Consider the following 21,532-nt stretch of genomic DNA (forward strand, 5'->3'; position numbering starts at 1 on the left):
GTTGCCCACCAGCTTAAAACTTTGTGATGCAGTATCTCTGAATGATATAGGAAATTGGTAGTTTGACATTTGAAGCCATCTCTTTTCTGCCTTCTGTGTATTCTTCCCTCCTCGCCTTCTCCCTGCATCCTGGACTGACTTCTCATGGTGGCCATGGTAGGCTCTTCTGTTGTTTTTACTTGTGTTGTGCCTTCTAACCCCCTTTTTCTCACTCATAAAAAACAGTCTCATTTTTATAATGTGCAGATCAAAAGCAATGTTCATGGAACTTTAGAGTCTCCCCAATATTTGTGATTTTCTTCATCCTCTGAGCCCTCATGGCACTCTATGTTCTTCTAATGACTTACAATCTCTAATTGCTTCACCTGTGCCCACAGAGTCTAAGCTCTTTGTGTATGAAAAGCTAGATTTTATTGTTTCATATTTATTGCAATGCCTAACATAGTCACTTATTCATAGTGGTTCAAATATTGACATTTTGAATCAAATACTGAATTATTTGAAAATAATATATACATGAGCAGTATACAATTTTAATTCATATATATCAATACCATTGATTTGCTCTTTTTGTAAGTCACAATCTCCAAGTATTCCTTGGGAGAGGATTATACAACTGAAAATACAAAACAGCACTAATACAAAATAAGGCTGTGTTGGTCATCTATGTTGTTTTTAAAAAGCAATTTTTTTTTTGCTTTTTGCACATTTGCATTCATATTTGCAGAACAACTAAAATATTAGTGTGAAGAACAATAAAAGTTTTTACTGTAACTGTGAGAGAGAATGTTAATTAAATTGGGGGATAAGGAAAGGTACTGCTTAAGATAGTTTTTTCCCATTTGTGATGACATGACAACTTTATATTCTTATATTGAACTTCTTATACTCTTATATATTTTCTTGCATTGACTTGCCAAGATGTTCTTGCAACAGATTGAATGCTATGATAAATATCTGCTTTTTAGATCTTTGGACAGTGTCATTTTTGAAAGCAAGCTTGAACTCCCCATGAGATCATTGTAAAGATAAATGCCTAAAAGCTTTTCAGAGCCATACCTTGGCTCTAGCAAAATTTAATTTCCCACTGATTATGTTTATATCGATTTTGGAACACATAGCCATGAATATACGCAGCATAGCTACATCATCGACGATTTCCCATTCCTTGGGAGTACATTCCTGTTTTATATACACATGGAAACCACTTATTCTTTCTTATATTTGTACCTGGAGTTAAATTCTCTAGTTTTTAGAATAGACCATGAAAATGTCCTTATAGTTGTTTAAAGGCTGTGTCTTTATAACAAAATGTAGAGTTAAAAACATTTTGATATAAATGGAATGGGCTTCATAAACATTCTGTACTTTATGAGCCATTCAATAACCCTGGTTAGGTTCAAAATACAAAAGGAGGTTTTAAAAGTAGATTCCAGCTGTATAATATCAAAATGGGTATATTTGGTGAGGTGATACATAAACATATAGACAGACCTTGATTCAGTCATGTGGATGTTACTTTAAAGCAAATTACTATACTGTTTTTGAGGTTCAGTTTGGGGATCCTGATAGTATTTACTTTTTAGAGAGTTTATATGAGTATGCCATGAGCTAAGATACGGAAAGGACTTACAAGTGATTTGACAAAATAGTTTGCTGATAAATGTTTTCATTTCGGAACTCTTTGTACTATGATAATTAGCAGATTACCAGATAAATTTGGTAATCAGGTAACCATACAATCTTAGAACTAGAAAAATTGGCTTCATTATTTACAGATTAGCAAGTAAAGGACCAATGACTTCAAGTGACCCACCTGCCACAGCATAGCAGGTCAATAGTAGAGTGAGGTTTTGAACCCAGGTCTTGGGACTCCTTCTCATGTGGTGCTTTTTCCATGCTCCACATTAGATATGTCACTTTTAGAGTCTGTCTTTTCCAAATGATGGCTCTATGACTACAGTTCATTCAGAGGATCTAGCAGCCTTCCAGTCTCTTCTGTTCTTGGTCATTCTTATTGGTCAATTGTAGAGTTTGTGCCTGGCTTGAAAATAGAATAAAGTTCAGATATCAGTTCAGTTGGAATGTAATGTCATGCATGTTTTCTATTTTTTGAATATAATGAAGAGTTTGAGCAAACACCCCATTATAATGTAGTTCATGAGTCAGTTATAATTTTTGTCAAATCATCACCCCCAATTGCAATCACTGGTCCTGTCTCTGAAATACAAATAACAGAAAAGCCTGTAATATACATTTCGATGATGTTCTGAAAAATATTTAGCCCTTAGATCATAAGATTTAAACCTTTAAATATTTAAAGAAAGATGGTTTGCTTAAACAGGATGTTTGCCATTTCTGTGTTTTGGAAAAATAGAAAAAGTTTAATAAAATACGGAACTTAAAGTATAATAAAAAGATGAATTAAATAAAGAACTAGTTAAAGCATAAAACTGTGTAATTTTTCTTAAAGTCTTCTTCAACTCTATCCCAGAAGATTAGATCTTATAATACAGATAATTTACCCCTTTATGGGAATTTCGTATTTTTGAGGTGGCCACACTTAATTGGCAGTCAGGTAGCCTCTACAAAAGATCTTGTAAAGCTTCTGAAGAAAATCTAAAGCTCTTATGCTTTCAAAAATTCATACATATGAGTACTTTGTTGAAGATGGGATTATAGAATTTGTCTATTTGCCTGCTTAAATTAAAAGCTGAGGTTTCTCTAACTCATGGCTATTTGTACAAGAGAAAGTAATGCAAATACCATAAATAATTGTCAAAGGAAATAACATGTATGGTGATTTTAAATCTTAAAATAATGAACCAAGTACATCCTTGATCAAACGCACATGTAGTGATATTTTATAGAAAAAAAAATTTCATAGGATTATGATAATAATAGTCTAGTGTCAACATTTAATTCAAATCTTGAAAAAAGTTGTCCTTGCTGCTTCATTAACATGTGACAATAAAGTTACTTCTTTTTCAGCAAACTTAATACTTACATAAATATTTCAACATAAAAAAGACTCTCATAGTATGATTGCTCTTTAAAATGTTCACTTTTCATGGACAATAATGTGGTGATTGCTTGTGGGGAGGGGCTATAAGGGGCCTAAATGGTAATGGAAAAAAATACAATAAAGATTAAATAAAATATATAAAATGTTCACTTTTAGGCACAGTTTGTCATAGATATCCTTAAAAGTAGCTACTCTGCTCTAAAAATCGTAGATTTACAATAAATGGCTAGAGTATATACATTGAAAATTACTCACATTATTAAATGAAATTTTCATTTTTTAGCTCAAAGTACATATAAGAGCAGTATTCTATTTATATTTTGTTGCTATTGTATTTTGGAATGAAATATTTCTAATGTTATAGACTATATCTAGAAAATTCTTCAAGGTTTTTTTGGTAAATTATCTTCATTGGTTTTGAGTAAATTAGAGAATGCATACTAAAAAAGTCACCACTGTCACCTATTTTCAATGTATTGTTATATTCTAAATTTTTATGTATTAAATATAATTAAAAGAAATCTTTCCAGATCTATTTGGTTGTCAAGGCAGCTATGTGGAAAGGGCAGGCTCCATTTGGATATGATAGAATTTGCCCCTTAAATTGCTTTCCATTCCAGTTTCTTCATTTGTGTATGCAATGTCTTGCGTGCATCTGAGTCATTTTTAAGAGTACCGCAAACATAAACTTTATGATCTTGGTATCTGGTGATCCGTGGAGGAAAAGTACTGGCCAAATAATAAACAGGACAGCTTCTCAATAAGGTGATGGCCATTCATTATTGTCTGCTTTTACCCTTGCTTCTAACCCCTGGGGGTCTTGTTTTTGCCAATCATAATAACCAAATTGCCTCCATAGCATAAGGAGTACTCTTTCTTTCAATAAACATCTGTAATGACAAGTCCTTTGAAGCTGGAAATTGAAAAAGATGATAGAAAATAATATCACTAACGGGAAGAAATAGTCAGTGTTCTGCTGCTCCATGCTTCAGGTTCTGCACAAAATGGAAGCAGTACAAATCTGGGTTTAAATCTATTACTGTGAAAACCTGGGCAAGTTATCACTCTTAGTCCCAGAATCACTGTGAAATGGATGTTGTGAGGATTAAATGGGGTTTATATATGCATGTGTATATATATAAAACCCATGACACAGTGCCTGGTGTATGCACAGTGATCATCCTTTTGTTCCCTCTTGCAGTACCTGGTAGAGACCTGTAGAAGGGGTTTCTAAGAGTTGTTGAATGCCTTCCTTCATTTTTACATATGGTTTCATCATTCTCCAAAATTTTCAGCAGAGCTTGGAAAAGAGATAACACAAATAAAACTTAAGACCTTAAAGGTCATTTTTAGTAACAGTATTTTTAGATTAAAAGCACTTTATTGCATTTGGTTATTATTAAAAATCCTTGCAGTTAAAAAAACATTCATTTTATTGACTCCATCAAGGAAATAAGCAAAATCGTCTGTGGAACAGAAATATGAGGTATGTTTCCCCTCACTGCTGAAGCTCTTTTCTGTTGACTATTTCAAAAAATTTAAGGTTTTTAATAGAAAAACCTCATTTCAGTGAAACACTTAGGCCCTTAAAATGATCCATCAGCCTCTTTATTAAAGTCTCATAACTCACTGTGACATTGTTTTACAGCATGGCTTTAAAAGGATTTACCTAGCCAAATTGATGAGCAAATTGCTGGTGTGTTTTAAATTGGATTATATGACTTAAAAATGGGAGTAACACTGGAGAATATTTCACTGCTTGGAATTTTTTGCTATTTAGATTGAGAAATTAAGAGTGAATACCTATTACTCATGCATATAATTATCTATTTATTAGATGGATAATTAAAGAGTGAATGTTTATCCTGAAAAACTGCTGGGATTTTAAATATGTCATTTTCATTAATGAAACAAGATAGCATTTTGAATGTACCCTTGGTGAAATTAATTAAAAAACAATTTAAAGAGTTAATTTATTATTTATAATAACAATTTAAACCTTTAATGAAGTACATTTCTATACAGAAGATTCTGATTTAGATAGATCTGGAAAATAAAATAGATTGTAGTCTTTGTTGCTTCCTTATTATTAGGATTCTGAAGTTCTCATCTTAAGAAGTTTAATTTTAAATGTATTTTTTACATTTCGGGTATATACAATCAAAATGAAAACTAGCCAGTGATTTCCAGTCTTACACTATCACTCTATAGTTGCCCTGCCCCCTGTGGTAGCCACTATCCAGTATGCTTTCTTTGAGTTGAGATATGCTGTGAGTGTAAAATTAAAATGCACTGGGTTTCAAAGATTTAATAATTAAAAAAATGTAAAATCTCAATACTTTTTACACTGATCACATGGTGAAAGGGTAATATTTTGGATACATTGAGCTAAACAAAATATATCAAAAAAAATCAGTTCAATCATTTTTTAAAATGTGGCAACCAAAATATTTAAAATTACTTATGTGGTTCATATTATGTGGCTCATATTATATGTCAACTGGCCAGAGCTGCTCCAGAAAGTGATTTCTAAAATGAGTAAAACATCACAGATAGATGTGGCCTGGGGGATATCACTTTATGAGCAAATTAAAAATATGCCAAGCATATTGGGGTTATGAAGAAAAATCTTGCATACACAATTTGAGAAAAGATGGATGGAGAAAACAGTCTATAAATACACTAGGGCATAAAATAAGATAAAAAATTGATGTCTACAAAATTTGAACATTCATAAAAATTCCACAAAGCATGCTGCTATGTTTTTGAAAATGCAGCTTTTATTAGTCCAACAAATTTTATCATAGTCTAAGAAAATACATATTTTTAACTGAATAAAGTAGTAAATACTGACTATTTTACTACTTATGTGTATTCAGTATCTGCAATATGCTGGAGATGCAAAGCTTAGTATAGTGCATGGCATAAAGTAGATGCTCAATAAATATTTGATGAATGAATATATGATTGAAATAGGAGAGATAGATAGGATTTTTCTTGGTTTTTGTTCATGGATAAACTGAAGAGATTAAAATAGTGCCTGGTCCATAGAAGGCACACAAGAAATATTTGTGAAATGAATGAATGAAGATAGACACACACACCTATTAAATAATAAAAAAGAGAGTCCCTAGAGAGAAATTACTACCGATACATGTTAAACTGGTTTTCACTATTCATCAATTATTTTAAAACATCTTTATAGCTCTTTTAATGGCACATTTAATTATTCTCTTATTTTGATATTATCATATATTTTGAGTTACATATGAAAAAACTCAATGGAAACAATTGATAGAATACACAGGAATTAGTGCTTCAAAAGTTCTGAACTTGTGAACATCAGTTGTGTTGTTTCCCATAGCTTAAACTAGGATGACATCATGATTTCAGGATAGAAGAAATCCTTAATGAACTTAGGTGTAGTAATTGGTCACTTAAGCAGAAATGTTAATATAATTTATTTAGTAAAAAGTAGAAAAAATAGGTGCATTTCAATAATAAAATTATAATTGCGTAGAAGTCTGAAATATATGTTATAAATATACTTAATGTAAATTCCATTTATTTCTGGATATACATAAAGCAAATGAATTTCCCTTGACTTCTTTCTTCACTAGACTAATAAACCTGGGAACAATTTCTTCATTCTGAATTTTCATGAAGTCCAAGATACATGAGGAGTACTTCAATAGGCTAGTGATAAAATGAAGGAGTAAAAATTAAATTCAAGGCATATGAAGGGGTAGAGTAGGTATAGATCCTCTGTTGCCATAGTTAATTGACCAGGAACTGTGTTATTTATAAAGGGTTCATGGTTCACACTGGCTTCATCAAGCTCTCCCTGAGGTCATTAGTTACTGGTGCTCTGCTGCCCTCATTTCTCTCCATTGTATGCACCAGTGACGTTGAATGCTGGGCTCCTCCAACTCTTGTTTCTGGGTCTTTATCAATGCTCTTTGGATGCCTTCCCAATACCCCCAATCACTTTGCCTAATTCCAGCTTAAATATCCTCTCTAGGGAAAGATCTGCTCATTCCTTAGTTTCTCTTAAACTTTTTCTTGCTATAAGCTCATATAACTCCCCTACTTCCCTTTTAGAAACATTATTACCCTTTCTCCATAAAGAACTGAATTGTCTAGTTTTGTGTGTATTTACATAAGTTATTGTTCTAATGGCTTTTTTCAATATACTCTACAACCCCAAAGCCTTTCCTTCCCCCCTCCCCACCCCCCCGAATATAAGGGCTTTCACAGTATTTTCAAATTTCAATATACAATTTCCCCTCTGCCCCTGGAAACATGACAAAAACAGCTTTTCTTTCTAAGTTACTCGGAAATTATTTACTTTCTTGTGTTTTCAGAAACTTCATAAATCATGTAAGCAGGACATGTTATGAATTAATTAGTAGAACATCTCTCTCTGAAGGGTTAAAGGGTTGCCAGCACTGATCAAGCTTGCTCTCTCTCTGGCTCCTGATACGGTGTTGACAGCCAAGCAAAGAGCCTCTTCAATAAATCCTCTCTCATATTTAAGTTTTTCCAGATGTGAGAAGCAATTATGTCTTTGCATTTACTGAAGCCTTGTGTGCTTTTCAAGAGGGAACTGGCATCTGTGGTGAATTAACTGTGCTTGAGTGTGTGTGTGTGTTCTGTGTGTGTGCATGTCTGTGAATGAATGTACGCATACACTAGCACACACGTGGCATTTGCCAATAGTCAAATATGATCAGACCTGAAAACAAAACAAAACAAAACAAAAAGCTAATTTCAATAAACACCAAGAATTGTTGCAGCTACATTTATAATCAAGAGAATTGGTCTTTATTGAGCAATGCCTTCTCCCTTTCTATTTTTGTTTGAATGTCAAAGCAAAGAAGTGAGGATAGTTAAATCAGTAGTATCCCTGAAAAGATTAAAAAAAAATGGTGAAATCATTCTCACAAAACAAAATGAACACATTTCAAAGATTTTAACTCATTAATTAATGAGGGCACTAGTAAGATGCTACAATTGGTTCAAAGGTAAATTTGAAGGACTATACATAAATGAGTAATAAGGAATGCTGAAATCAATTCACAAATAGATATCCAAAAGGTCTGTCAACAAGGCAATAATCAATTGCTTTCCCTAGAAAACAATTAACTTGCATTTGTGTGGATAATGCATCATTAGCATTGTTACCAGTTTTCTACAATTTATGGAGTTGTAACATTGCTCAAAGACAGTGAAAGGCCATATTAGCCAGAAGGTAACACCCAGATAAGACACCAGGTAATCTTTTCTAATTCTTTTTTTTTTTTTTTGCCAGTGTCAAAGTCTTTCACAATTTTTCCTGACTTCTCACACAGAACTCCAGACAAGGGATGCTTTGCGGGAGAGCCAAGCTGTTTGATCCCACATAATCCTTTAGTTCTGGTGACAGGCCACATAGAGGCTACTCAGACCATGAGCTTCTTTGTTTTAGGCTGAAGGATTGTAGAAGTGATTGTGGTGTCAGCCTCATTGTTATTAAAAGTAAACTAATTTCTCAAGTAAGTAGCAAATTAAACTGGTCTTGCAGTTTGCTGGGTGCTTATGCTAATGTAGACTCTGAATAAGAATACTTTTTTGTTATCAGTATATTTAGAAGAGTACATATTTTTAATTTTGGCATCCCAACTTGGAAATTGTGTTACAAGTTATTCACAGATTTTTGTTCTCCTGCTCCTCCAGTACCAGTCTAGATATATGGTTTTCATTTGTGAGTAGGATCTATATTTGTGAAAGTGGGAGTAGGAACACAGAAAAACAATCTATTAAAGCTTATTTTAATGTCATAATTGGTAAGGGTGACAATTATTCAAGTTGCTTTATATTCTTTTGATTTATAATTAACAAACAGTAATGAAATAGCCATTAAAAAGGAGAAGATAAGCTTAATGAATGTAAATTGTATAAATAGAGGGGGTTAATATTAAGCAGAACTCTTTTATAAAGAAGACAAGCTGCCCTAGAGAGCTTACATTTCTTGTTTTAAGAAATGATTCCTCTCCCTCATCTATTAGTAAAGTTCTTTTTTGGACAGATGCCGAATGATAAGGAAATACATGAAGCAAAAATAAAATGACCAGGAATTCAACTGAGAACCTTCTGGGTGACAGTCATAAAAAAAAAAAGAAAAGAAAAACAATCAGTCAAGCAAACAATAAAACCAAAATCAAAACAAATAAACAAAAATACCCCCCAGCAGGGAAACAAGTCAAATGAACTCATTTCTCTCTCACCTAACCATTTAGGGTGACTGTTTTATAATAAGAAGGCTGAGTTCATTTTAAAATAAAAGATCAGTTTATCTCAAGTTTCCCTCAACTCAGAAATGAATCTCAATGTATTTCAATTGTTTATTATTGATTTTTGTTTGCAAGATACTCATCACCATCTTGGGTGAAAACATATCTTCTATCACTGTCAAGAAAAGAAAAGAGGAAAAGTAAAATAAGTATGAAACATTTGTCAAAACACAAGACATTCTCGTCTCATGTGACCTTAACAACACGGAGATTTTCAAATACTACATGACTTGTGATAGTATAGAAGTGTTTCCTTGGCCAGGGGCTGTATCCCTGGAGACCTGAATTATTGGAAGGACTCTACTTTCTCTGGAAAAGTACAAACCCTAAAAAGACCAAAGACTTCTTTATTATAACAGGCAAATCAGCTCTTATCTTTAGCCATGCTGTATGAGGCCCTTCCGGCCTTTAAAAGCATATTGATGATATGGAGTTGTACCCTTTGAAATGAGAAGATCCTTTCATATCAAATGCTTTTCCTGGAACTGTGTACCTTTATTGGATAGTTGAAAGCTTGTATTTTTAAGGATCTTTACTATTTTTTAAGGGAAGTAGGAGGTTGGTTGCAAGTAATATAGTTGCCAACTTGGTCTTATTCTGAATCAGCATGGATAGAGAGTACTAACACAACGAGTAGATAACATAAAATGAAATGCTCAATAAGTAAAAGGGATTAGCAGCTATACAGAAATTCCCTTTTGGGGCTTCCAAAGGTGAAAATAAGTATTAAAATACAATATTTAACTTTTTTTTTAAAAAAAGAAGATGATAGGGAATTTTGAAATGTGATTACCTGTCTGTGAATAACACTTTCTTCTTGTTCTCTAAGCCACATTTTGGAGCTATTGACAAAAGTGCTTTTCTGTGATGAAGTGCAGGGCTTAAAATGTTTTAGAGAAAATTTTACATGAATTTTGTATTATACCTATAGGTGAAAGGAAAAATGCATTTAATTGAAAGTAATAAAGTGTCTAGCTTGCCAAACAATCCATTAAGGAGTTCCTTCAGCAAGTCTTGAATGATGAGTTTTTTATTTCCTACCTTATCTTAGCACTAAGTATGCTTTACTCAATGTTGTATCTCTACACCAAGCATAGTGCCTGGCATAACAACACTTGTTTGAATGCATGAACATAGGGCTCTAGCTAAATACTGATCCTAGTGCTCCATTGAATAACTCTGTGAATAAGACACATAATCAATTTCTCTTGACCATAATTTTGCCTTCTGTAAAAGAGAGGACTTTAGGATTGATTTCTTAAGGATACCTATGGCTTTAAAATTTTGATTCTAAAATTGCAAATGGAAAATTTATGTTCACATTGCCTATGGTGTTTGGTTATACTTTCAAAATATTTGTATATAATCTTTTCCAGTACAGTGAAAAGTCAATAAGAACTTATTACATGATGGAACATGAGAAAAAGCAGCCGTTGAAGTCTGATGAAGGTAATTCACCATGGAGAATAGATGTCAACTTGAGGAACGCAAGTACCGTCTCCTTAAACATTAGCCATCAGGTTCATCTTAAGCAGCTGTGGCAATATTTTCTCCCTACACTTCTAGATGTTTGCAAGAAAAGATTATGGAAAATGCTCTTTGCTATTTCCAAATAAAGGTAATGGATTAGATCTTCTACAGAATAGTCTTTTGGCAGAGGACTTGAGGGAATCGGTCAGAACCCACACATTCTGCCCTTTTATGGAACAACTGTAATGTAAGGAGAATTTCCTTGTAGAATTCTCTGACATGACAGGGCTGTTATTTTAAAGTTAAGTTTTCCAAATTCAGTACCCTTGGGACATTTCTCTTTGGTATTTTGATCATAAGCAGGATATGTGATGCCATTAAGTTAGCCTGTATCAAAAATTGTTTCATGAGAAGACCAATCATTCTTTGAGAACACAACATTTTTTTTTTCAGAATAGAACAGTGTTTTCCTAAGTAATATTTCACAGAAAAATGTTTTCTGGAGTAGCAGATATCATTAAAAAATAGGTAGTTAGGTAAGTATGTTAGATTAGATATATAGGATTTCATGTTTGGGAAGTGCTGGGTTAAGCAAATTTAAATACTTTTCTTGGAGCTTCTAATGTGTCATTGCTGTGTGGATCTCTAGTGGCAGGGGTAAAGATTAGCATACAGGTTTCCCCAAACATGTTTGTTTAAGAAACCCCCTTTTTCCCTTCAGAGTTGTCTGTGGGACTTTATTTTCATGGAACATAATTTGAGAAATTATCTATACATGATGATGATGTAGATATTTTTCTTGTTAGAATTTTTAGTTTAGGCAAGGCCAAGGCAATTAAAAAATAAATTTAAAACTAGATAGGATATCAAGAGAAAACAGCAGTACACTCAGCTATTAAGAATGATGTATTATTTTGAATAAAGTTGTATTTTATATAATTAAATTATTCACCATAGGGTGTTTTTTAATGTCCAATGCTTATGAGCTGTGGCTGTATAAATATTAATTTACCCTAGGATTTAAATAACCTGATTGAATTATGAGTTGGATAGAGTCTTAGGATTGCCTACGTTTACATGAAACATTTGTTTTGAGAAATATAGTTAAATTATGTAACCGATGACATACACCACATTATAAGTACTGTTATAGTTTATTTTTCCAAACTTTTCCATTTGTAGTATACTTTGAAGAATATACAAATAACTAGCAAATTAGTAAAAAATGGACACAATGGGAAGAATTGAAAGAGAGGACTAGTATTTTTTTGAATTCTTAAATGATATATCAACCTGTGTTAATTGTAACTTCTCATGTTTAATGATGTTTACAATTAAAATAATATGCTAGCAATATGGGATTAACAGTTATAATTAACTCAGAATAGATTTTTTGAAGGGTTCAAAGAGCTTTTCATAATAAATTACTAGACTTTAATCAGCTAATATAAAGTGAGTATTTTTTTAGAATGTGAAAAGTACATTTATATCTCATAAAAAATTTAACTTAGGTTAATGAAATGAGTTTGAATAATCCAGATTCACTATACCAAGTCAGAGGTATGTCTGACATTTCAGTGAAAGCTTTATTTAGAAGGAGTTGAGGAATTCTTTAAGATAACAAGCTTTTGACTGTGCTATCTTGGGTGTTATAGCTGAGTGGTTTCCCCAGAATCTTGAAGTCCTTTTCAAACTCTCTTATGAATGAATTGAATTAATGAAATATAAATAAATTGTCTCTTTTGAATTTCTTAGCAAGTTAAAAAAATGCCGACTTAAAAGTTCATAAAAGTGAATTTTGCTCGTTGAAATGTTATCTCCCCTTGGGAGGCTAGCCCTGGTTGGCCTCCGGGATCCTGTTCCATCCACTCACACACAGTTGTGATAAGGAGAGTGAAGTATGAGCTAAATAGAGAGGAGGGCTGGGCAAGGTCATTTGTGCCAGAATGCCAGAGATGCTAAGATCTCAAGAGTGCTGTAGTACATAAACAGATGTTACACTAGTGAGTTAAAAAGAATACATATATATATAAATATATATAAACACACACACGCACACGCGCACGTACACACACACACACACATACATACAGAGTAAAAATGAGGGTCCCTGTATTTGAGGATGTAAAAGATGAAACTGAAGAGGAAAAAACAGAGGAAGAAGAAAATGAAGAAGACCAGGTGAGTGGGCAAGCACCTGCGGAAGAAGGGTGCTTGTTCCTCTAAGTTGATTAGAAATGTGTTTCCTTTCCCTTTGTTTCTGGACAGGTATTCTTTAAGCCTGTTATTGAAGACCTGAGCATGGAATTGGCCAGAAAATGCACCAAACTCATTAGTGATGTAAGTGGCTTAAGTAATTTTTGTCTCATTTTGCATTGCATGTTGTAGAATATTATGCCATAGAATCATAGAACAGGAGAGAAAACCCTAAAACCATCTATTAAAACACAGTTATTTTCTCGACCAGAGAACTGAGTCTAGAAATTTTAGGTCATTTCCCCAAGGTCACCCACACAGAGAATTTCTGTGGGAGCAGGTATCTGTGTCCCCAATCCAGAATCTTGTTGCTATGGATTTCACCATCACGCTGGCATGAAATCATAAAACATTGAATTCAGAACATATTCCTTTAAGAACCCAAAGCCTATTTTAATTTGTACAGTGATGTAAAATGTTTTGTGGGGATCTCGATAAATGAATGATTTGAAAAACATTTTGGGAACCTTTTGAGAACTCTGATGAGAGTTTTGCAAACCAGAGAAAAATGCATATAGCACTATGAACACATAATGCCGACTTTCAATTTAGAATTAGTGGCTGATTGAACTGTATGTTGAGAACTGTGAACTGGATGATGATGATGATGATGATGATAGGAATGAAAAGGAGCATTTGTGTTGTGACTTTTTCATTAACTAGGATTGGCTTATATTTCAAAGGAATCCTAAAATTATAGAATTAACATATATTTTTATAGTAAATAAGTAAACTAAAATTCTAGAAGCATAAAGTATTGCTCACTAGGGATGAGAACTGAGATGCTCTCATTAAAAGAGTTGTGAGAGAGTTGCCTTGTGAAAAAGATTTATCACAAAGAGTCAAAGGATGGTGGGAATCATACCCCTTTCCGTATATTTGACATGTGATGTAATTAAATTTTAAATTAAGTATTTCTTTGTGCTATTATTTAATAATGGTTATGAGCTACTGTATTTGAATATTATAAACTAATAATAATATTGAAATGACAACAATAATAATATTAACAATAGTTAAGATTTATTGAGTACTATGTGCTAGGTAATGAAGCTTGTGAGGTAGGTTCTATTGTTTTTCCCATTTTAGAGGTGAGGAACAAAGGCTCAGAAAGGCTAAGTAACTTTCCTGGGTTGCACAGTTGAGCAGTGGGGAATAGGGCTTACACAGAAAGCACTCTGTCTTAGTCACACCACTGTGTTCTCTCTTGCTGTAGATGTCCGTGCAGGTTATCTCACCGTTGTTATTCATTTTTACACTAACATTAGTACTAGTAACACTACGAACATTTTCATACAGAAAATATGAACTTAAATTTGAAGTTATCTCTGTTATATTGTTCGCGTGACTAAATGGTAGCCTAAAATATATATTCGAGGTTGCATCAATAATCGCAGAGCTGAAACAGGTATAAGAAGGGATGACTTGCGGCCCCGAGTTAGATGAAGTCCCAGCCAGGTCCATTAGGCCTCTGACAGTGCCCATCTGTCAGTGTCCGCGTTTAATTTAATTTAGTGTGCCTGTCTTCTCCCTGCTCTCAAACTTCAATTTAAAGACACACGTTTAAGTCCCTTAGTTTTGTTTTCTAATTCCTTATATCCCAAAGGGGCATCCATGTGTTTACCTGAGGCTTTTTGTTTGAAGGCAGTCTGTCTGCAACCTGTCACCCAGAAAATTTGGTGTATTGTTTGCCTCCTCAGTAAAGTCATATGTCCTGAAGCTTTAAGAAGCAGTCTCACATCCTGTGGATTGAATCACACAGCTAATGAGCCACAGACCTGGGATTTGAACCATGGTCTGATTCCCAAGCCTTGGCCACCGTGATGTCCTTCCTCTTGCCGTGAGTGAGGCCCTCCGCACACCTCACTGTACTCTGTGATTTTGGTTCTGTGAGCCTCAGTTCAGAGGTGGTGCAACCCAAGGCCAACTGGCTAGACAGGGGTGGGGGCAACATTTGGGCTTAGGTCTGGTTAAGCTCAGAGCCAGGATGATAGCCACTTGTCACTCTGCTCCATTTTTTGAGATGAAAAGAGTAGCTTTGTGGGTTTCTCTTCATGGAGCAGCCTTTCTACGTTGCCTCCATCATCACTCTCACTGTTCCTCTCTGGACCTCTCCTACCTTGGGCATGCCTTTGTCGGGTGTGCTAACCGGATCTGTGCACAGCAGTGCAGACATAGATGGCCTGTGGTCATGGGTGGGGTGGGATGATGTTCCCTTTTGCTCCACACACCCTTTCTGGAGATGGTTAGAGTTTCTCGGACTGGGGGCCTGCAGAGAGCTAGATCAAGCTCTGGGGGATATCTTTCTCAGACATTTTCAGTCCTAATTTCTGACTTGTAGCTGATTACTTAGGGCTCATCAACTTTTAATCGTAGTTTGAATGATTTTCACCTTGCAAGGGACGGATGTCATCTGTAGTCATCTGTCCTCTGGCATGGCCCGTTGAGAGCTTCCCCAGTTTAACTCTTTCAGTTTGACATTTCACTCTCCCTGAGAGCTTGGGGTCACCAGCAGACCTGCATACCTTGCTGTATCATGTCCTTGCCAGATAGTTTATTAAAGTGTTAAATAATGTTGGTCTATAGAGAGAAGTCCTGGCAGGCCTGCACCCTTTGGAACTGCACATTTTTCAGATCAGGTGGCTTCACTTTGGGGATCAGAATGAGGCACTTTTCAAGTTTTCTTGCCCCACCTAGTTTCTGCTTTGCGCTTGCCCTGCCCATATGTAGGGTTTCCCTCTGCATAACTCACTTCCGATCCAGGAGGCAGCGCAACCTCTTTTTATTTTTCTGTTAATCAAGTCATGCTTTCAGTTTCCCCCAGATAATCCCTCTCGGCTATTTTATCCTGTTAGTCAAGTCTCTAGGCAACCCCTTGAATAAATCAAACCTATTGACTATACTTAGCGGTCAGAATCATGGATCTAGTGGCCTTTTGTCAGGTGGTCATAAAAATATGCGGTTAAAGATAATTGTTTGTATGTTTCTGTAAATTAGGCATAAAGTCTCTGCAGAGCAAATTTGGCCACATCTGCAGGGCACCTCTGACTCAATGTCCTGGTTCAAACCTTTTTAGGGTGTTCATGTGCAATGCAGCAGAAAGAACATTTTTCAGGTAATGAGCATTGCGTGCTGTGGGTAGATCCTTACAATGCTGAAAACATTACATTCGTGGTTACCCCCCCAGGGAGAGCTCTGAATGTGTGAGAGAGCCTGGGGGCGCAGCCTTGGCTGTGAGCGCCCAGGTAGCAGGTAGGAGTGGAGCCCCACTTCTTCCTTCCAGGGTTTACTGCATTTAGTGATGTGGCTCCATTTGTGAGGAGACTTTCTAGGCGCTTTTGGTTAAGAGAGCTTGTAAAAGGAAATATCCTCAAACATTTCTACATCTGTCACCCACTGCCAGCCATTTGCTAATCTCACACTGAGTGAAAAAAACTAGGTGAGGAAGAGGAAGTGCCTGCAATCTAATGATCTAAGGGAACTCTCTTTGCACTAGAGACATGGTGGGATCAACGGACGAGGTCAAAGCAGAAAGTAAATATTTTGGTCATCTTAATGATCATGAAGTCATCAACTTGGCCCTTTTTTTCTCAATCAGAACATAACTGGCATGGTGTACTGGTTATGAGTACTGCACGTAACAGGAGAACCCTGGCACAGAGGTTTAATACATAAGTTTGTTTTTTCTTTTCATACATGAAGCCTTCAGGTAGGGGGTCCAGTCTTGGCATATTTGATGCTATTAGTTTCTCAGATTCCTTTTCTTCTGCTCTGTCGAAATTAGTTTGATGGCTTATTGCCTTTAAACGACATCATTGCTGCTGTATCTTTTGACTGGGGAGGAAAAAAAGTGGAAGGGCAAAGTATCAAAGGGCTATGCCAGCAAGTCTCTCCCTGTACAACAGAAACACCAGGACACTACTGAGAAGACTCCACTAACGTCTCGTGACCAGAGCTGGGCACCTGGCCTCCCCAGGCCAATCTCTAGCCAGGGGGCATGAGAAAACCTTGCCTGGTTTAGAGCAATTGGTCCTCTGGGGCTGGGGGAGGGGTCTGGCTACTCTAATAAATACATGTGGGTTTTTTTATTAAGAAAAAGAGGGGTTGGATAGGCAATCCACCTAAGAGATAGAGCTGTGGTTGTCTTTGGGATACATACACTGTTGTATTAGGAAATGGCTGTCTACTCAGCAATTTTCATTTTACTGAAAGTTTTGTGTCAGTCATTGGTTTCCTTTCATCTGCCTTCTTCTGGTATAGGAAACCTAGTAATAGGTGACATTTTTTGCATACAAATTTAAGATAATGTGCTATTGCCATTCATACTGTATAATTGATTAGAAATTAGAAATGTGTGTGTGTTTGTATTTTAAATAAAGACCAAAGGAAGGAATGGAGACCCCACTTAAGAATGAACCTTTTGCCTGCATAGCAAAGGAAGTAAGTACTTCACCCTTATCCCTGCTCCCTTCCTGAACATTCTGCTCAGGTTAGAGCTTATCAGGAGGCCTGTGGCCCCAGCACATACCACTGCAGTGAAGAATGTGAATGTGAAAGGGAAAAGATGGTGGCAGAAGATAAAAATAATGAGGCTGACTTAAGCCTAATGATAGGTTATTTTCTCTCACACTTATTATATAATGGGGATATGTTCCCCCCACCTTATGATCAAAATAGCCTACTATTTATCATGCTGCCTCTAACAGTTTAATTACTAGTGACTGAGGAGGGTGATTTGCAGAGGCCTAAAATTAGGGCTAATCTCTGAGAAGAAAAAAAGTAATTTACTGCACAGATAAGATAAATATGTTCTAATGTTGATTTCATGAATAAAGCAAATGTTTAATGTGGCAGGCATATAATATCTAAGAGTCACAGTGGTGAAATACGGTATTTTGAAATAACGTTACTTAGTGTGTTTGTGTCTGGTTATGGTCAAATAATGCCCTTCAGATCAGCTTTGTGTATGGGAAAATGCCTACGCAATGTGTGTAACATCAATATTAGTCATATCCTTTAAGAACCAGGTACTATATAGAATTAAACTTTACTTTTAGATCGTAATTAGTGAGACCCTAGGACCCTTTTTGCAGCCTAAGTATTTACAGTCTTGGGTAGAGAAACATGACTTTATTACAGGGTGATATCACTTTTGCAAATACCTTTGTCTTCTCAGCTAGTCATAAAATTTGCCTCCTCAGTTTTCAGACTGGGCTGCCATTAGTGTGACAGTGGGAATCCATTTTAGCTCCTTCTCCACAGTTCCTAACTTCTTTTTGGCTCCTGTGTCCATGCAGGGTGTTTCTTCAAAATAACAATGCTGGCCTTTTCCCAAGAGGAAAGGAGTGACTCATTTCACTAGAGCATTCAAGGGAGAAATGAGCATGCTCAGCAAAGCCTCTCTGATCTTTTCCTTGCTCACCTGCTTCCCCACAGCAAGGGGGCATTCTGAAATGATCTTAGCCGTATGACAAACGTTCCCGGCAGGCTCTACTCTTGTTGGGGGAGGAGCATGGGATGCCTGTGGGTGCTCATAAACTGAATAAGTTTGATTTGAGTGGAATTAATTGGTAACAGGAAGACCATGGTGGCCACAATTTTAAGCCCCTTCCTCTAATCTAGCAGGTCTAGGTAATGATGCTAATGTAATAATACTCTTCATTTGTTTAATTTCTGCCTCTACTTCTTAAATGGTTACATCTGTCCTGATGACTACTTCCTTTAAATCTAGAAGTAGGCAGCTATATTTCTGTTTGACTTTAGGCTTAACTGTTAAGGTCATTCGCTTAAAAGTAACAAACCTGGCAACAGGACTCATAATCATGGGTCCAGCACACATGATCCTTGACTGTAACTGGATCCTCATTTATCTAAAGAAGAGGCTTTCTTTATTGTCCCTTATCATTTTTGCTGTTCTGTGCTGGATATCAGTTTATGTAATTTGGCTTCTTTTGAGCATCATTCCACATTTGAGTATTTACTTCAGAAAACTGGTTTTCTCAGGTTAATCCTTCTGTTCAGCAATAGATCATTGAAATTTTTTCTTCTTCCTCTTATGTGAGTTATTTTCTCTTTTAGATTCATTATAAAGAGGAGTATAAAAAGTCTAAGGACAAGTGTACATTTGTGACAGACACTCCTATGCTAAATCATGTAAAAAATATTGGTGCTTTTATTTCTGAGGTAAGATATCAAAAACTTGCAAAATGGCTCTCATTTTCTTCTTATATTTATATAGATAAAAGTCTGTGCATTAAAGTTGAGTAATATTTTCAAAAACACCACTGAATGTTGGTAATATGTATACAATTTTGTAATTCTATGCACTATCTACTGTCTGTGGTGGCTGTGCTTTATTATGTATGCCTGTATTTTGACTCCATACCTTTCTTATTTATATAGAATTACTCTTGAAAGGGGATATTTTTATTCAATAAGTAGAAAGTACTAACAAAATAGTCTTAGAGGTTTCATATTTTATTTTCTGACAGACTAACTAGTTATAAATTATTGAATATAATTTTGAAAATAAGTAAAATTTACCAGCTGATTCCATAAAATATGGTACTTTTGGTTAATTAATTTTAAATAAATTTAAACTATTTTTGAATAGGATTGGCTCAGTGGAGATACCGATTATGAAACCAGAGTGAGAAATGCACTACATTTATTTTCCAACTGAAAAATCATGCAGTGTCCTTCTGAGAGCATTTGTGACCACAGTGTGTTGCATTGAAAAGAACAGTTAACAGTGATTTTGGTAATGAGGCATTTCTGTAGTCTGTGAATGGATCACTTAAAAGAGATAAACTTGGTAAGAGAAGGAATAAAATGGCTGACCTCTAGTGTTTCATATGTTGGAAAAAGATCAACATGATAGTCTCAGGATTATTTTTGCTAACACAAAAATGTTGTAAGGAAAATTGGTCAATTTTTAAAATTAAGTATCCAAACTTAAAGAATTGCAGAAATGCAAAGTTTAAACAGGAGACATACTCAAATCTATTTCTGAGTGGGAGTCACATCAGGGACTTGCCAACAGAATGTGGAAAAACATGGTTGTATTTATTTGAGTTAGCTGTTATTTCTCTCGTGCAGAGAAATTCTTGATGTTCTTAATTATCAATTGATTCATTTTCCTGAAGGAGTTAACTGCAGAGCAAAAACATGGGAGTGAGCAATCTGTTGTGTTTCTTTGAACCTAATCTTCCCAAGAGGAATTGGTGAATGAGTGTTGCTCTATAGGAGTAATGATTGAGGTCACCTAGGAACAGTGCCGACTGGAGGTGTGAAGGCGCAGAAATAGCAAAAAGCACCTCACCCCTCATCGTGGTGGGAGGAGGTTAACAAGATGAATAAAGGCGCTCTGTCCTCTGCATTAGGTTAGCCAGTACATTCTAACAGCTTGTATTTTCTGAAACAACTCAAATGTCCCATTGCTCTCAGAGTTTTCTTTGCTGAACAAACATATGGAACCATTAATACACACCAATAGATTTACTTTTAGAAATATACATGGGTTTAAATAAGAAAAATAGTCATTTTTTTCTTGTGTGTCTAGTTTAAAGCCTTCTCATGATAAACTGGATTTATCTTTCTTCAAAATATGTTCATCAGGTCCAGTGTCAAAGATTAAAATGCTCTTCAGATTTTTAAATTAATTCTGTTTCTAAAGAAAGTTTCTTTTTATTCTCTTTCAATATTCACGGTAAAGGAGTAATGTTTGTTTATTTTTTCCTTCCCCCTCCCCAGGCAAAATACAAAGGCACCATTAAGACGGACCTTACCAATTCCCTTTATAAGCAGATGCCAGCCACAATCGACAGTGTCTTTGCAAGAGAAGTGACACAGCTTCAAAGTGAGGTGTGGTTTTCCTAAATTGTTACATAATTGTGTAGATTAAACATATAACCTGCTATAAATTATTCAGCGTTTTAAAAGTTATTTATCTTGAGTATAACTTGCCGAATAAAACATGAAAGTTTCATTGTGTTTTTCATTTAGAATACCGCAGACAATCAAAAACGGGCCTCCATCAGGTGGAAGTCCATTTTGGTGATTGCAAGTTACAGACAAATTTAAGAAATGTCAGCATGAAACGCATTTTGAATCCACAGGAGTTTAGGAGTAATTTTCCCTTTATAGTACATCAACACATAGGGAATACTTAATGCATTTAATTTGTTGTAATTCTTAAAATAGAATTTTAAAATAGAATATTTCCCCTCTTTTTCACTCATTGTTTTGTTTTGTTCATAGCACAATCTGGTGTTGTAATTTTTGTTGTTTTTTTTAACTTCACTAACCTGCTACTTGGTTCCCAAGTGACATGAGGGCAGGGGCCTCATCTGTCTTCTTCCCTGAAGGGGTTAAGTGCAGAGCAAATCTCTGTGCTTAGAGCAGTCCTCGGTATATAGGAAATGTTCAGTAAATACTTGTAAAGTGGATT

General features: G+C 35.3%; 1 protein-coding gene across 1 annotated transcript in view; it reads left to right on the forward strand.

Moving 5' to 3' along the window:
• Positions 1–12,674: 12,674 nt before the first annotated feature.
• NEBL (nebulette) overlaps positions 12,675–21,532 on the forward strand; it is a 102,084-nt gene continuing 93,226 nt past the window's right edge. Inside the window, 4 exon segments of the mRNA XM_054592929.1 lie at positions 12,675–13,008; positions 13,096–13,167; positions 19,162–19,266; positions 20,836–20,946. Coding sequence (XP_054448904.1) covers positions 12,928–13,008; positions 13,096–13,167; positions 19,162–19,266; positions 20,836–20,946 — 369 coding nt within the window. The 5' untranslated portion in view covers positions 12,675–12,927.

This window comes from Pteronotus mesoamericanus, unplaced genomic scaffold (genome assembly GCF_021234165.1).
Source record: "Pteronotus mesoamericanus isolate MK-2021 breed Mesoamerican mustached bat unplaced genomic scaffold, CSHL_Meso_final contig_130, whole genome shotgun sequence".
NCBI lineage: Eukaryota > Metazoa > Chordata > Mammalia > Chiroptera > Mormoopidae > Pteronotus > Pteronotus mesoamericanus.